This window comes from Astatotilapia calliptera, chromosome 22 (genome assembly GCF_900246225.1).
Source record: "Astatotilapia calliptera chromosome 22, fAstCal1.2, whole genome shotgun sequence".
Lineage (NCBI taxonomy): Eukaryota > Metazoa > Chordata > Actinopteri > Cichliformes > Cichlidae > Astatotilapia > Astatotilapia calliptera.
In genome coordinates, this window is record NC_039322.1 from 8,352,632 (window position 1) to 8,371,498 (window position 18,867).

Genomic DNA, 18,867 nt, shown 5'->3' on the forward strand with positions numbered 1-18,867 from the left:
ACCAACAGACGCTGCATTTCCTCCTTTATTGTGTACTTTTTGGGGTTTCTTTAAGCAAAATACTATGTTTTGTTGTTGCAGCTCGACAGTTTGAGACTTCTTGAGTTAATTAAGATTTTACATAAACTGCACAGTGTAAGATTAGTCGTGGTGACGAGGGACAGATGGGCAGATGACAGATTGGGAGAGGATAAATTAAAAATCCTCACAGGGGTCATAGTATATGGAAGGTGGTGCACAGTCACATAGGGGCAAAGGCACAAGTGGCTTTTTTGAATACTTGAATTTACCTTTAAAAACTGCACAACCTGACTTTACAGTTGTCACAGGTCTGACACTTCCACAGTTCATCACTCCTTCTGGTTCCCACATGGAGACAGCTTGCACAGTTTGCCTGTGGTGGCTCTTTGTCCAACGTCTGTGACATTCAGAAGTTGCCTCACAACAAACATTCGAGAAAACCAAAAAACAACAACACTAAATACAAATCCTAAAAATCACAGTATCACTGTCGTAACATACGATAACATACGTTGAAATGGAGACTCAGCGATGGTGTATCTTGCTGCCACATCGTTTTTAATTGGTCATTTGATTCGACTCTAGAGGGCTAAACCACTTACACTTAAAACTGTATAAATATCTATGGCAAAGTTCATGAGCTCAATCATTAATTTCAGGTCACACTGAAACACTGAACATTATTTTTAAGTTATGGTCCCCATTAGACTTAAAGTATGGTAAACCTTTTAAGATCATTGGCTAAGGATCAGTTAGTCACAAGTCATTAGCCAGTGAGCATGCAGCCACCATCAGATCTCGCCTTACACGTCATGTCTAGTTTCATTTGTGACTGCATCCATCTTTTAGGGTCACAGCTAGTCACCATGATACCATCGCAGCACAGCAACATTGATGGCATCTGTTATGTTTTGCATCACCTCAGATGGAGGTGTTGACTTCTTTTGTATAGACATAAATTTAGCTGTCAGTACCCACACTGCCACCTTAAAGGCACAACAGAAAAAGTGAATCCACATGGTGTGGAAGGTGCTTTAGTTTAATGTAAGGCTAAAAAAGACAGTCCATCTACTATAAACTCTCAAGCACATGGTGTCTGTGAAAATTCTCAGTCATCCAGGTCAACGTAGTCTAAGGAGCTTGGAAAGAAAAGCGTCTGGACTTCTTTGAGTTGCTTGAAGACGTTTCACCTCTCATCCGAAAATTGGATTGGGAAACTCCCACTGGGTTTAAATCTGGGACTCTCCACCATTTGACCCTTAGAACTGAAGAAGCTTCTCGGATGAGAGGTGAAACGTCTTCAAGCAACTCAAAGAAGTCCAGACGCTTTTCTTTCCAAGCTCCTTAGACTCTCAAGCACATGGTTTCTAGTCAGCATGTGAATTGAAATCAAAGCTTTCTAAAAATGCAAATCACACTTATGATTTAATGTTTTAGGAAGTTATTTAACATAAAGCTGTTTGATGAACTTCAGATCTACTCGCCTTATGCGAATAAAAAATAGCTGTTGTTAGTGGTGAAGTTTGGGGGATGTCCTGAATCAGATGCTTCCATTCAGCTGATTATCTTATTAAGCAGGCTGATTTGCATCCACCCACAGCTGTAACTATAAGTCGTGGTGGCGCAGCTACGATAAGTTTGTTTGATAGTATTAGTTACAGTTTATTTGGCCATAATAAAATAGCTGATATTCATCCACCATAGACATGCGTTCTTTTTCCCAGTCATAGTTCTGTCAATGCGTGTATAGACTGAGGTCTTCTCTCCAGTCTGTTTTAGTGAAACTAACAGTTGATATATGTATTCATCAGCTCCAAGTCTTGATGGCAGAGCGGTGCAGACACACAGGCTCATAAACATAAATGCAGGTGATGTTTTAATCATACTGTGCATATCCCATACAAGTGTGTCATGCTTCTGTCTCCTTGGGACAGATAATCTTTTTATTGTTCAGCAGTTACATTTTAATTATCAGTCATGATTTAATCGTGGTTGCTGTGTCACCGCTTGTCCCTTGGAGGCACTGATCCCCATTTTCTGTTTAAAGTGAAGAGAAGCTTCTGATAATATTATAAAATATTCAGTTTACTGAGCAGTGTCCTCCAGCAGGACAAACTGTTTCTAAAGAAAACTGTGTAAAAAGACATTAGAAGCATCTTTTATCTGTGTTGGCACATTACTCCCTCTGAGCTATGCTGCATGGGAGTGTTGTTGTTGATCTGATTTTCCTACAGTGGCACACACAGCATCAGAAGCCCTGTGTTTCAGCAGGCTCACTGGCTATTCCTCACCACACATGCAGCTCAGCTGTAAATGAAATGGCCTGTAAGTCTCCATAATGGAGACACCAGAGGCATGTACTCACATCGGATTATCAGCATCCAGCATCATATTGGGGATGACAGGGAGAAATCCTAGAAAAAGCTGAAGAGGGGGAGGAGGAGGAGGCAGAAAAAAGGGGAGATGAGATGAGGAGTGGAGGGTCCAAGGGCTCCTCCAGGAGCTGCTGCTCGTCCCAGTTCTGTCTGCACCGTCGTCTCCATGAATTATTTGACTGCAGCATGAGGACGTTTTTGCAGACAGGAGCCTGTGGACCATGTTTATATACCACATCCCACTGCTCCCGTACAGACTGTCTCCTAATATGTGTCACTGATTTTATGATTTCCATGGAGGACATTTTGAACTCAATACCAAAGGGGAGATGTTCATAAAATAAGCTATCACAATGACAACTACGATGGGTAGTTTGCAGAGGGGAATCTTTACATCTTTGTTTGAAAATATGTGAAAAAATTGTATATATAAAAAAAGATAGATGGAAAATTATTATTATTATTGAACAGCTTTTCACTCCTCCTGTCATAGGCAGTGAGAGCAGGAGGTGTAACCCTGCTAACGCTTTCCAATCACGGTGACTGTTTTAGCCACACAGCGTTCACAACAACCTGAGGTGTGAGTCTTCTTCATGAGAGGAAAGAACAAAAGACGACTGGTTCTGTTCATTACCAGCTGCATATTTTTTTATTTGTGGACTGTGATAGAGAAGCTTGTCCACAGCTCAAAGTTAAAATTATCTTTATTTACTTTATTCTAAGCCTTGGTGCAGCACCTCAGTTTATCAGAGACAAGCTGCTTTAGCTTCTCTCTGTATGAACATTTGGAAAACAGTGGTTGGAGACGGTGGCCCAAACAAAATTACTGCGACCTTGTTCAGTGAGCTTGCAGTCTTGTTGAAGAAGGTGACCAGATGTGACCTGTCCTCAAAGTGAGTTTGGTGCACTGATAAAATGGCAATAAGACTGAGTCACACTAACATCAACACATTACATGCAATGGGGTGTGTCATAATATGTCTTAACCGTCCAATCATAAACAGAAATGTCTTTAATCTTGTTATCATATAGAAATATAACCCAAATAGTCTGCAACCAGTTGAATCACCTAAAGAGACGCAGCACAGACGAGTGTTTCTTATTGGTGCAGTATGACTCAGATTGATAGCATCGTGTTGGTATTCCCTGGGTTTATAAATAAGATTTGAAAACCTTTCTCAGTCTTTTGGAGAGTGATTACAGCCAGTCTGATTCAGGGCACGATTGTTTGGAGACCAGTTGTCTTCCACCAGTTGACCTGTGCAGTCACTTTACAACCAAGTGGTCACTGCAGCAGCTTGCAATCAGTTTCCCTAAGCAAAAAAAAACTTAATGCAGTCATCAGGCAACCTGCCGCTTTAGCCTAGTAGCAAGGAAGTTGTCATCCTACTGACAGAGCTATAATTTAACTATCCTCTGACTAACTGCCCCTCCTGCAGGTAAAGATGCTCACAGATGATTACATTAAATACATCAGCTCTTATTGACATCATACAGAGCCAAGAATAGAAAAAAACTGAAACTTAGCAATCATTTTTTTTTATAAACATGCTGGCCTCTTTTAGCCATGTTTAAATTGAACAGCCTTTTTAGACCTTATATATAACAGAAGATAAGAAAAAAAGCCAATCCCAACAGGTTCACTTTTATGTCAAGGTCGACCTGCATTTCTGGGCCTTCTTTTTATTTTCTGCACAGTACAGACAGAGAATGCTAACATCTAATATTGAAGGTTTTCAAAGAGAATAAAAGAATCAAACCTTCACCCAAGTAAACTCAGGCCACAAGAGCTCCTCAAACCACTTAACTGTCTCTGTCTTGGGGGGGGGGTTGGCATTTTGTTGCTCATTAATAGATGTGAGACAAGATTGGAAACATCTGAAATCAATATTCATGCGACCTTACACAAGAAAACGAATCAAATCAAATTAAAGCCACCATGTTGTTTATTTTCCGCTACATTTAATACAGCTCCCCTCTCACTCTCACTCTCGCTCACTGCTGCTCTCATAAATCAGGGCTGATAGGAGAGCATCTGTGATTTTGTGGTGATATTTTCAAACATGCCAGAAACTTCCGAGCGAATGAGGATGCATTTCTGGCTACTGGGCAACAGGTTTGTGCAAGAATTTGGCCAGAATCTGGATTGTTTGTCTGAGCAGTTTGTCTGTTTTAAAAAAACAACTGTTAAATAGTTGTAGTCTGAATTACTCAAAACTACAAAATTATTGTGAGAAGCTTTAATATATTAAAAAAACTATCCAGCAGTCCATAACTGCAAAAAACAATACATCAAAACAAACTAATCATTCATAAGGGTGTTGTCTAAAGGGTGGGTGTAGGTAAATGAAACAGTTTGGTTAGGGCAGGGTCATGGTCGTGGTAATTGTTGGTTAAAGGCCACAGGCTGGACACCACAGTGTCAGACATTGACGGTTTGGTTGTACACCGATCCATCCACCCCAAACTGCTTCCTGGGAGGTTTGGCTGTAATGTAACAACATGCTTTGTGCAGCTTTAAAGCATCATTTAAGTTGGAAAAAAATGGAAATGTGTTGAGAAATCGTGCACTCGGTCAGTGACTTCTATCTGTCCCAGTCCGCAGTTACTTCTTTAATCCTCTTGTGCACCTTGAGAGAATGTCTTCCCTGCTATGTACGTTATCTAAAACATGTTATGTAGACTTAAAGATGGCTAATCTGTTCTTTTTTTTAATGAATTTGCAAAGTGAGGTCCTCCAATGACCTCCTAGTTAAAGGTGGTTCCCCATCTAGTGCTTGTGAACATTAAATGTTTGCACAAGCAACATCTGGGCCGATTTCTATTGGTGGAGGACAGTCTGGTTATTGTGGACAATCTCAGCCTTAAAACAAAATTCTCTTGCTGCAGCAGAAAAATTCACAGGCCTCTGCAGCCTGTCATCCACTGTCCTCAGGCGCAGCCAGAGGCTTTTCTCAATGTGCGCTGCCGGAGTTGGGTTTCACTTCTGGTAGTGCTACGATGAGGTCAGCATTGTGCACAAATTAAAAAAGCTCTCTGGAGGTCAGTGGGTTTTTGTGTCAGGTTTATCATAGTCCAGCAGGGCTGGACAGCTGGTTTGGGGGTTCAGCCAGGCAGGGTTGGCTTGGCTGAGAAAAAAACAGCAGGGCCACACCTGTTGGGGTGATTCATGATGAATAGCATCACAGCTCTGGAAAATTGCAGTGACTGAGGTCAAGCTCTTTTAGAAAGAGCACAGCAAATAATGCATCTGCAACTTTAAAAATAGAGATCTCAGTTTCCGTCAGAAAATTCAAGAAATATGTCCCCACTGCTTGACTTGAAGCATATTTTTAAGCAATTTGATTACCTGATCCAAATATGAGGTTTTCCACCGGATAATCTTTTTGTTTTATTCAGAATGCGGCTGCATTTCTCTGTAATTGTCTGTTATGGTTTATTACATTAAGCTATCACACCTCTGATAGCTCAATGTGTTTAATGAGTTTTTTTTAGTTATAAAAGAGTGACCGTGCTTCATTTTCTCTTATAAATGTTATAATATAAGCGGCTAATACAGGAAATTAAGCCCTTTTACCTTCAAAGCAAAAGTTTCACTTTTTTAACATTTTGGCTACAGCACTAAGACATATGTTGTCCATTGCAATTTTTTTTCTAGTTCAACTAGAAGTTAGCAAATGTGTTTGCAGACAACCCGCTGTCTTCCATGCAAACCATGAAGAACCTTGACAATCTGCTAGACATTAAAGTACAGGGAAAAGGAGGTTTTTGGTGAAGCACTCTTATTATTTGGCCTAGTGACAACCAGCAACCACTCACCAACCCATCAGGGAGTACACACATGCACGCAATGCGCCTCTGACATCACATGAGAAACCTGAATACCATCAGCTAGGCTAAACAAAAACTTCATGATTAGTTTATAACAAATGAATTAGAAAATTAATTTGCTGAACTAGCTTATTTGCTAGCTGAACTAGCTTATTTGCTAGCTGAACTAGCTTATTTGCTAGCTGAACTAGCTTTTTTGCTAGTTCAGCAAATCAATTCATTTGCTAAACTAGCAAATAAGCTAGTCTAATCATGTTGGTTAGCTATAGTAAAAACTTGACAACCAGTTTCATGAAAATGAAAGTTAAATGTATTTAATGCTAATCATCATCTTTAAATGTTCAATACAGACTTGTCTTTGCTTTGAAACAATTCAAACACATGAGGTAAAACTGAAAGTTCCAGCAAATACCACTTCCAGAAAAAAAAACATTTTTCTTGCTTGTCAAAGACAAACTTGAGTATTCATGAACCTGAGCCTAATTGGAGGCAAAAATATTTGTCCAAACAATGTTGGATCAGGACATTGCAATATATGCAATCTAGTGCCAGGGGGCAAAGCCTCAAATTATATTTAATATGCAGGATAATTTTTTTATTGTACTTTTAACCGACTTTATGGGAGGTCCCCAGAGTTTGGTGAAGGGTTAAAACACAATGCACACACAAAAACCTAGCACTTCCAAAACAAAAGCATTACCGCACACTTATAATCCAGTTCACCCTATTCCTATCTCTATTCCACTAATCTACATAGCATTATATATTTATATAACACTATAATAAACTGCATATTTAAACTCTAAGATTTCAGGTGTTTCTCCTCAGATTTGCACCAACGATTGCCAGCACTGTTGCATAACAATAATTATGCAATCTTCCCAAAAATGGGACTTTATCCTTTATGATTTCCAGCCAAATTTTTGAAGACGACCATGCAGTCTGGGGAGAAGATGACACAAACACTTTGAAACAACACATTCGTCTGTCTTGCCAAACTAACCTCAAGCTTGCCAAGTTGGCTTATCTTTACAAGCCAGCCTTTATCATCAGTCACATTACCAATATTCAGAGGCATCCACAAATAGTCATTATGTAAATATTGCCTTTCATCTCTTTTTTAAAGCCATTAACTTGAATTGAAACTGAGAGTGTTTGCTGATTGGAGAAGGAGAGAATACATTCGCAAGAGAAACATTCTTACAAGCAGGAGTCTGAGCCTTAAACTCCCCTGGGCCTCTGACTATGACGTAGGTGGATTCAGTGTTAGAGTCTTTATAAGCATGCTGCACAGATCCAGCCATGTGCTGGGCCAGCTTGTGTTTGGTGGAGCAGCGGGGTCAAGGCAGCCACGCTGAGGCTGCGGGATCCCCAGGGGTCGAGGAGGAAGCAGCGACTTCACAGTGGATCATCTTCAGCTGACTGTGCAGCAGCCGAGCGAGCCCGGGCACACTTTCATGCCCCAGCTGTCAGCAGAGGGGCTGGATACTGCTTTGATCAGGAGAACTCAGCAAACAGCCAGGTGTTAGGTGATCAATAACAAATATTTTGTGGTGATGCTTCAGTTTTGGGTTTTTTTCTTTTTTTTACTTTGTGACTTGCTCTGGAAATGTTGTAGTCTTGTTGCGGTAGACATTCAAAACACACTTCTAAGAGGAGCAGACTGCAATTTTGGTATCCCAAGATTTTGGATTAGCAGCAATTAATGCAATGTTCCTAAAACCCACACACCAGTGGGCAGGTTTGGGACTCTTGAATCTTAGCTTGTGTAGACCTGTATTTTAATGTCTGGGTAAAAATGAAATAAAGATCAAAGTTAGTTTTATATCTGTGCATCTGGGAATTCAGTCAAAAAAGGCTTAACAAAAAGTCTGTCTCCAAGTGAATCAAAAGCAGCTTCATATTTTCGTCTAATATCCAAGATAATATATAAGTGGCAATAAAAGTGATTTCTACGGCCCGTATATGGACATGGATGGATGTGGACATGTTTTAAACCTCCTTGTAATTTTCCCACTGAGCAATTGTGTCTGAACATCTTCTGCTATTTAACTGACCAGATCAATATTCCAGCAGTTTAATGAGTGATCCTGGTCCCTGTAACCATGATAACCATCAGCTAATCACGTATCAGTTCTGGCAAAGTTATTGAAACCCAAATGTTTGCGTTGTTGTCTTCCAGGGTGAAAAAAGTCCAGTTTCCTGTGAAGGTTTGCCGTTCAGGTTTGGAGATTCACATGCGAGGCAAGCCCAAGAACATCTCGGTGGAGACCAAAGCCGGTCAAACCATCGCCGATTTCAAGAAGAGTAAAGACGGTTTCATCCTGCTGGTGCCCGCTAACTAACAGTCCCCCAGTCAAACTATTAACAGCTACACCTCATCGACATCTAAGGAGAAAATATCAGCCACAGACATCCCAGCTGGACTTTAGCAAGAATTTCTTTTAATACATATAAACAATTTTGCAGTATATGAGGATTTTAAAGTAGTAATCTGAGCATTTTTTCTGGGAGAATCTGCTTTCTTCAGCACGCAGAGGAAACTGAAAGCTGAAATACTTTTATATTCATTTATAACACATTTATATGTATCGTACTGTTTATGCTTTTTTGTATTTTTATGAAATATAAAGATGTTTTCTTAAGATATGATTGAAAAAACAGAAACAAAAAGCACTTTTTATGATGATAAATATGGACATGTTTTTGTGTTGTAACACACCGCTGCCTGCAGACTGAGATAATTATGTCAGAAGTAATAAAAGGGGAAAGAAAAAAGACAGTGGGGGAAAATTCATTATTCAATGTTTACTTAAGTTCTCTGTATGTTAGTGTTTCTCTCATGTTTTGCCACATGAACAGAGTGAATGTCGACTTTACGCAGTATTTAAAACCCATTAAAATGTTCAGCCTTAAGTGGCTTTAAGGTTTCCCTGCAACATAATGAATCAGTAAAGACGCTTCTATCCGTCCTCTGAGTGGCAGCTATGAGCCCGCGTCCACAGAAAACTGGACCCCGTGACGCAGGAGCTGCTTCCTCTCTCATCCCCTTTCCTGATAGTTAGACTGATAAACACAAACCAGCACTGGAGAGGTCATTTAAATGATTTCTGAGGAATGAAACTGAACATTCCTTGTTTATTTATTGTGCTATCTGGTTGTCCAGATATGTTTCTTTTATTGTGAACAAACTCACAATGAAACCTGCTTTTATACAAACGTCTTCTATTGGAGTCTTTTACAGAACTTTAAATAAAAGTACGGCATTAAATAAAGTGTAAATTTGTCGTCTCAGGAGAAGCCGCACTAAACTGAAGCCCAGCTTGTTTATCATGGTTAAAGCTAACCAATCATAGAAAACAAGAAACGTGTGATTAAATTGAACCTTGTGTGTTTCTACAGTGCCGTTGAAAATCGTGCTACCTTTGCATTGTTCACGTTTTGAGATTTGTAGAAACAATAATTGTGACAATAAATGTTTTTTTACATTAATAATCATGAGTGTTTTCCAGGTCTAACTAACAGCAGCTGCAGATAAATTTGAGCTCTTTTGTGTAATTCTTCCCAGAATATTTACAATTGAAGAACAGATAAACCATTTGGTATGAACCAGATTTACGGACATGCTTAAAGAAAATGATCCTTTAATAGTAAAGATTGCTGCATAATTGTCATTATTAGTCCTTTAGTTTGTTGTCTCAATGTTTGATGCAAACTGTCCCGTGGAAGGAACTGATACTTACATAATACAAGTGGTAAAAAAATAAAGCCAGGACTATAAACTACAGTTCCTCTGGTGGCCACTCAAGACTAACTCCAAATATGAGTTAATCCCCACAGACTCCCATGTTACAGCAGGAATAAACATGTTTACAGCCTGCTACAAACATGGTTTCAGTCTCTGTAGCTGATTTACATGCTTATAACAACTGAACAGGGTTTGTTGTTGTTTAGTCCCGGAGGGCTTTTTACATAACCGATCATTTTAAACTCAATTAAGGCGAACAGTCTGTGACTGAACCAGACCTATCCACTTTGTTTGAGATATTTTAGATGTATTATCAGCCAAAAAAATGTTGTGTGGCTTACTGTACTAACAAATGACCCAAGAAGTCTCTGCTTCAGTTTCACATTCTGGTGATTTTTAAACTACCAGTCAACACACAATTTATACCTGCAGCCAATGCTAATTAAATTTGATGTTGGTTGATAACTTAACATTCTACCTTTCTGACTCAAATGAAAATCAGCCAGTGGTGCTGATACCAATACAAATACTTTTAACCTGTAAAGGCAGCTTGTGTTACATGATTTATAAATGAATCATCATCAGTTAGCAATTTCTTTTTGTGCCAGCCTCTAAAGCACTTTGGCTCAGCCACTGTTGCTTAAATGTGCTACAGGCTATAAATACAATTCACATGACAGTCAGCACAAAAAGGTTTGCACATTTTTCACAGATTATAACTGATGTATGTTTTTTAATTTTCCAAAGAAAAAAATGTTTAACACAGTTCAGTACGCTTCATACTAAGAGGGTAGAAACAAAGCATCCTATCAGTCCTAGCGCTAGCATCGATCAAATACCACTACCAGTGTTGGTATCGATATAGATGTTTAGATCAGTCTGCCCATCTCTAGGAGGCAGGTGAGGCCACAGGTGGTGGCGACTGGACTGATGGCGGTCTCAGTTTCTTTTCATAGTGAAGGAACAGACGAGCGGAGAAGGGAGAGACAGAGGTCTGGACTGACTGTGTCTTTGTCTGTGCAACTGATAAGTAAAGTGAAAACCAGTAAGCACAACCATCGCATGTGTTGGGTCCTTGAACAGATGCATCCCGGGTGTACTCTTAGGAGAGATGTTACAAGCATATCCCAGCAGGAGTTGCCCCGGGGAAGACCCAGAGCATGCTGGAGGGATTATATCTCTCAGCTGGCTTGGGAATGCCTTGGTATCCCCTTCAGATGAGCTAGACGAGGTGGGGGGAGAGGAAGATCTGGGTTTCTCTGCTTTGACTGCTGCCCTCCTGCATGGATGGATGCACAAACATAACAGTGTCCCTCTTTTATACATGCCCACTATAGAGTGGATTTAAAACAGCCTTGGACTTTTTTATTCCTTTATTATTCCTTATTCTCAATGCAACTGCAGATTCGGGTGTGTTATGCTAGTAGCAGCTAATGTAGCCTTTAGCCGAGATTAGCAGCAGGTTTCCAAAGAAGGACAAGCAGACTTTAATGTGGAAAATTAGATTTAGTGTTTTATTGCAAAAGCTTCATTTCAAACACAACAAAACTTCCACTTTCTTTTAGTGAGGTTTTAAATACGGTTACTGCTCCACTTGTAGTTTTTTCCCCCTCTGAGCAAATATGTGCGTGTCTCTGTTCACAGTCTGAGATCTTAATTCTCTGATGTGCTGCCAGTTTTTATCTGTCTCCACGGTGACCTGTTAGTGCGACTCGGTGATGTCCTGCCCTCGCCGTGACTCCTGCTCTTTGACGCACACCCTGCTGTGATTCCCCAAATCTCAGTGCTACATAATACTCTGAGAGTACAGATGTGTGTGTGTGTATTTTTCATGAGTAGGATCTGCATAATGTGGAAGGAGAAAATATTGTAGCTCTGTAAGTTACACCAAAGTCACCAAAATCGTCCGTGATGCTGGACCAGGATGTTCACACCTTCTGAATACTGGGTGGAAGTTGGAAAAAGCATGTCTTTCCTCTGATTTAAATCCGTGTTTAAGCTTCTGAGTTCTTTATAAAATAAATGACAATGATTTGTTGCCCACATCATTGTCTCAGAAGCTCAGAAAAGCAATGTAACTGCTTTCAGGGTACGCAACATATAAAGATAACAGCCAGTAGCCGATGATGAGATTTACGCCACTGGGACCCAAGCAGACTCGCAGACATCAAATAAGCTCAAGAGACGGGGAGTATTTTGAATAGTTTGAACTGGACCGTTTCCTGTCCAGTCCTGTGTGGCACGTGTGAGTGAGGACACCTGTGGGAAACATCCCAGCCTAATTCTGTTCAAACTGTTTGGACCTCATGTGTGGAAAGAGCCTTTCAAACTTGTTTCCAAAAACGTTAACAGATCACACTGCTCAGCTATCACTAAGCGAAAAATAAATAATGCACTGTTAAAGTGTATTTAGGGAACACTGCAAATTAAACAGCTAGTGAATGTGAAACATCAAAAAGTCGAAAGCTTGCTTGTTTTTTTTCTCTTCACTTCAAAGTGGTGCTGGGACTACAAGGCTGTCTTGACATCCTGTCTCAGGAGGTTTGATGCCAATTCACACCTTTATTCTTGCAGCTGTAATGACTCTCGCATGACTGCAACGTGACATTAACGTGTGAACGATCCAGAGGAAGTTTAAAACACATAATCTTCCTCTGGGAAATGGGAGCTACAGGTATGTGAGAAGTTCTAAAGAATAAAACAGCTAAATAAAGCGACTAATAACTCAGGCCTTGTAAAGATAAAATATCTGGTGGTGTCATAAAATGCTGTATAGAGAGAGAAGTTCATGGGGCATGGAAACAATAAAGATGGAAGAGGCATATCTTCTAGAGGGCAAAAACCTGCTTTTTAAAACTGATTTAAATTAGTTTTTGTCTGGTAATTTTATACATGCAGTTTTTACTTCCCTGTGACGAGTGAAATTAAAGTTAATTTAGATGATGCTTCAAGGAACTGACAAAAAAAATGCCATGTTCCTACCTGACTGAAGACTTTGTTACACTGGGGGAATTGGATTGTTTTTCATGCCTCGCTGCTATCTGAAGCAACACACCTTCAAGACGGTGCAACTTTTTGTGTAGTTTTATTACGAGGTGGTTTTGCTCAGTGCCCATTTCTCAGTGGAATAAATAAAAACAAATCAAATAAATATTGTACAAAACACAAGGCATGATTTTCACTTTCATGTGCCATAATACAGATTACATGAAAAGTAGTGAAAGAATCATTTAGGTTGTTAAATAAAAGTCATTATCCTACGTAAGAAAAGTTTAGCATCAAAATATGCTTAAAATGCCCAAAGTAAAAGTAAGTATTATACTACATTACTTCACTGGATCATTATTATTTATTTATTAATGTGTTTAGCACTTCAATGAGTGATGAGTGAGTCTTTTTGGTTTCTTCTCTGAACCTCTTGTGAACTTTTGACCCTCAGGTTTTATTAACTAGGTGACCGAAGTCAGCAGCTTCTTCTTTCGCGTCTCGTTATATTGAGATCTCAATAATCAAAGAAAAATTAAAGTAAGCATGCAGCAGAAATCACGGCCGTCGGCACACCTCAGCCCTCTGCCCTCATGCTGCTATTTTCACAGCAAATTGCACTTAGTAGCAAAACAAAGTTAATTGTAAATCTAATTTCGACTTTGAGTCTCAGAAAATGAGAGAATCCCAAGGTCTCTACAGCTGCAGAGGGAAGATCAGGCAACTGACCGAGATTTGTTTACCAAGATGCCACGAGCAGCGCCTCAGCGTGAGCCTCAGACTCATGCGTGTTACTGTGAAAGCTCTGTGTTTCGGCGCCAAACGAAGGCCTCCAGAGTTTCTGTGTTAATCTGCTGTCGCTCCCGTGGATGAAAACCACAGCTCTTCTCCCAGTTACAGCTCCACCAATCACTCGCTGGAGGCGGCTGTATGTTAGAAAACAGAGATTATATGCTGCATTTGTTTGTGTGTAATCCTTTAATCATTCATGTAAAAGCAGAGATTTATCAATTACGTGTTAGAGCAGCATTTGAAGCCTCTCCATCTCCGATTATTGAGTGTGTTTCGCGTGCGTCTTCGATCCATGCAAACACGTTTTCAGAACAGATGAACAATTAATTATCAGATCATATTTTTGCCTCACCAAATCAACATCTTTTTCACAAAAGCAGAGTTGAAATTCATAGTGCTTCCCCTGCTTTTTGATGGGTTTAGCTTAATGGCATCTTTTCCATTAGCACAAATGCAACAGTTATTTTCTCAATTGTTTCCCCATCACAGTCACAGCTGCTGCTGCCAAGCTTTTCTTCGGCATCATTTTTGCAGTCATTTTCCTTTCTGACAGCTCCAATCACATCTCTCCTCGCTGTGAATAAAACCCAATCTCGCTGGCACAAACGCAATACTGCAATCAGCCATGTGGTTAGAATGTAGATCGACGCTAACAGCGTTTCATCTGATGCTTGCTTTGGATTATCATGAAGTTTCTCAGTTTCTTACAGCAACAGTGTGCAAACAGGATTCTTCTACGTCTAATCTAATTTATCAGGGGTGGCAATTGTTGATGCAATCACTTAAACCGCCGTGCAATTCCATTACAAAAAGACTGGCACCTGGTCCGTCTCTCTTTAGAGCTTAGCAGCCCTGCAGTGAGGATTTGGTAATGAGTTGGAGAGGATTTACCAGTGGGAATATAACGTGTCCCAGAGCTTCTGTGTTTTTTCCCCTTAAATCCTCTCAGTGCAGAGCAGCCACTGGTTTGGTGAGCCCTGCAGGTTTTCCAGCATCCCTCCGTCAGAGGAGGTCACATGCTGCAGATTACAGTAACATGAGGGGGGAGATTGGTTTTTACTTTGGCTCGCTCTGAGCCAGCATGCCATCAGCCCAAATGCTTACTAATCAGGAAACGTTTGATAAACCACAGCGACCAAACACAGGGAAAAAGAGTCACATTTTATGTTGTTTGGGTAGCTTGCAAAGGTTCAATATGAAGAAAATCTTCTTCTTAAACTGTTGCTTTTTTTTCTTACACTGACTTTCTTGAATGGTGCATCGATAGTGAAGAAGCAGGTGTTCGTGTTGAACATCACCAGACAGGGTCATGTCTGCAGTGCAAAGCTTTATTTTTAGTACTCTTTGTATTGAGACTGACATGTCTCAAACTGAAAAATACGTGGTCAAAGCAGACAAAGCAACTTTAAGTGGTGTGCTTGTTGATAATACGCAGTATAAAGGCAGTTCACATACTGTATATAAAATACGGACATGGCAACCATGATGTCACCCTCTGGTTTCGAAGGTGCCGTGTTTGGATAAAAGTGGAATCCAAAGTAACAGACTAGAATTTTACTGGATAAGCGCTTCATCCCGCTCTGGGACATAAGGAGAGAAGGTGCATCAAACTGGCTCCAAGTAAGGTCTAGCCTCAGAATTTTACCAGAGGACAAACGTTATATTTAACAGAAGTGATGTACATACTTTTTGGACACATACTACCACACAGTCAGTCTTATTTGTCATCTAATCCAGTTAAAAAATATTCTAGAAGTCACCAACAGTGCAAATACGATGGAATTTGTTGCACAAAGTCGCAATAATTTTGGCTCTGACTGCTGTTGTGACTGTAGCATTAATGACTAACCTCGTCTTGTGGATGGGGTCATTGCAGATGTTCTCTTGGTTGCACCATGGACCTTGCACTGAAAGCAGTTTAGCCATTCTAGGTCTGCTAATGTGTTTATATTAGCTTAACCGTAGCGCTATAGCATGCCACACGGTGATTTTACATCAACTAGCTCCGCTTTGCTAACCTCCAAATGTCACTGCTATTTCCTTTTCCATCTTCATTCATCCAAAGTAATAGCAGCGCTGTTCTGGGGGGTTGTTTTGTTTATTTAAGTCAGAACACTTACTGCCAATTTCTATTCCTGCCTCTAAACCTCATATATCCTATTTTTTTATGGATGTCTGGACTTCAAACTTTATTGCAACACCTAGAAGAACAGCCACTCTGATCATTTTAATGGACACAAAAGAATTTCCATTCTACAGTAGGAATCCAGTGGGATTTGAGATTACAGTTATTTCCCATGATTGAGGAATTCCCAGTGAGAGCGGATCACAGGCTTGCATTGATTAAGTTAGGGTGGCTGTGGCTCAGAAGGTACAGGGAAAGGTCGGTGGAATGATTCTCTAACTACTCCAGTTTACATGTCGACATATCCTTGGGCAAGATAATGAACCTCAAGTCGCCTGTGATTGCATCCTTAGACGAGGCAGTTAGGTATACAAAAAAGTATATGAATGTGTGTGTAATTGGGTGAATGAGGCTTTGAGTAAAAAGCACTTTGAGTGCCCACTCAAAGCAAGCTGCCTTATATATGGATAGCTACTCTAAAGCTAACAGTCAAGGGCAAAAGATGTCCCTCGGTAGTTCATGGTATGTGCAGAAGGCTTGGAAATAAAGGATGTTCTGTTCTCGTACTGCAATCTAGTGCCAGTTAGTCCTAGTCCTACATGTGCACCAGAACTGTTTCATGTCATTTTGTCCATTTGACCATTAGCAGGAAATAATGAGTCGGTTGGCTTATTTAAACACTAAACAAACAGCCTCCCCATTCAGTATTAATTAGTGTTGACGCCAGTGCTGTTTATAAGTGGTAAATTGGTAATTACACTATGACGTGAACACGGCATTGAGCGTTGAAAATGACCCCTGTGTCTAACATTAGTGTAGAGTAGACATAACTGATATAGCCGCCACAGAGGATATGCTTGTTCTTGTAAACAGGGTTTTATTATTATGACCACCACACACTAATGTGACCTAATTACCCAGTAATATGCTCCTTGCCCTTGCTTGCCAATAGCTGAATATGCTGAATATACAGTTTGGAAAGCAACTGTTTTGCTCTTCGTATTAACACCTGAACATGTTTTCTTTTTTAAATATGTACTTAAAGCAGGGACTGAGGCAGAAAAGTGCATCACAGCTCGGACAGATAATGTCTTTGGAGACCATCTATGGGAAGAATGGCAGCAGGGTTTTGGTGCATGTTGGTTCCCAGAGGACCGATAAAAGTCAGTGAACAGCAGCCGAGGCTTTGAAAAGCCCCAGGGAGCTCAGAGGCTCTATAGAAGAGTGACACCGGGAGGCAGAGAGCTGGTGATTTGTGTCCTCCGAGGACAGGAGAAAGCTGGAAAGGACTCGGTCAGGCCGCGGCAGCCATCTGCAGCGAATCCTCTCCATCTCGTCTCATCTGTCTTCTTCCTTTTTTTCTTATTAAAGCACCCCAGGCCTCACCTCCCTCACCTCTTTGCCCTATGAGGGGTCCCCCGTGCCGGCCACTGACCACCGCTGTGTAGTTTTCCCCGACTGCCCTCTCACCCTCGCATTGTGAAGAGATAATAAATGACATTTAAATAATCATTTTCTAGTATCATCGACAGGGTGACATAGTGCCGCGCCAAGTAAGCTTCTTTCACCGAAAACTCATTTCTCAGTCATAGTTAGATGGAGAACAGCTGTTACATGACAAAAGCTAAATATATGCATTTAAAAGGAAAACCCATGTGTTTGTTAAGAAGCACTTAACCATTTCTAGCTTTGGTAAAAAGTAAGAACGTGGATTAAACACGCCATAACGGTGCCACTCTCATTTAGCCACCTGTTAGCAAACGTCTCCTCTGGGACATTTAAAAGCTTTAAAGTAAAAAAATGTAGGGTTTTATTTTCATGGCAGACGTTTGGACTCACTGTAAAAGGAATAGCAAAGGAAAGACCTCAGTCACAAAGGCTTAGAGTCTGGTCTGCAACTCCTTGGTTACCACCCGTTGCTATGGAGAAATGTGTGTTCTACCAACAGGTTGGGGAGTGGTTTCCGGCAGTTGCTAGGTGAAATTAGTCACAAGGTTACGGTGCTGTGCCAGAAACCTCTCCAGTCGCTACCCGATTGCCTGTAGTTTGCATGAGAGATGCCAGCTTGTCTAATCAGTCACACAGTGAGGAGATCAAAGAAAAGGCCATTACACCGAGCGTTTGACATAAACTAGTGTTATTTCACTATTTTCATATCATTGTATGTTCAGTACCAGTGCGTGTTTTGAGCTATGGGTGTATTGTTGCCAAATGCTGTGGTCTGACTGGTCAGATCTATTTATTCGGATCTGAAAAATTGGTTTGAAAAAATAACTAAATAAACTCATCCAAGGAAATTACTTGGTCGGTGTGGAGGGTTGCATTTAGGATTGGTGAGTCTGAAAAATGTTTTATTGCACAAAATAATCACACGGACGCTTCCAGTGTGTAAAGGCCTTAAAAGCTGCATTTCTTTTTTGCATAAATTTCTATTATATTTTTAACCTTCTTGGCTTTTATTTGGGACCAAAGAAGCATCATAGCCACGTGAATTAACTATCAATAATAAAATGACAGTGTGACAGTTTACAAGTTTCAAAGAAAGTGCAGTGACTAGTGTGAAGACTCAAGTGGTTTCTCATGCCTGTCATCTTTAGCTTGTAGCAGCAGACTACAGAGCACCACCCGAGGTCAGCAGTCTTACAGCCTCAGGGAAGAAGGTCTTCCTCAGTCTGGGGGTCCTGCTTTGATGCTCCACGGCCTCCTGCCTGAGGGAAGTGAAACAAACAGTGTGTGTGCTGGGTGAGTAAGGTCTTTCAAGATGCAGAAGACACTTTTCCTGCATCTGCTGGAGTTGATGGTGGTGGTGTTGGACCGATCGTCAGCAAAGACTTATTTTCTGCCATGCCACACAGTGATGCAGAAGCAGAGGAATCCTTCACCACACATCTGTAGAATACGTTAAAGACTGAGCTCCCATGTCCAGCGAGCCTCAGAGAACAACACGAGTCTTACCGTTTCTGATCTTAATCGCACTGTTTTAAGTTTCA

The 18,867-nt window shown here is 40.6% G+C and overlaps 1 protein-coding gene across 1 annotated transcript in view; it reads left to right on the forward strand.

Annotated features, from left to right (window-relative positions):
• Positions 1–9,722, forward strand: part of myo1g (myosin IG) — a 69,398-nt gene extending 59,676 nt beyond the window's left edge. The window contains exon 22 of the mRNA XM_026156789.1: positions 8,410–9,722. Within this exon, the coding sequence (XP_026012574.1) occupies positions 8,410–8,572 (163 nt within the window). The 3' untranslated portion in view covers positions 8,573–9,722. The remainder of the gene's footprint in view (positions 1–8,409) is intronic.
• The last annotated feature ends 9,145 nt before the right edge of the window (positions 9,723–18,867 follow it).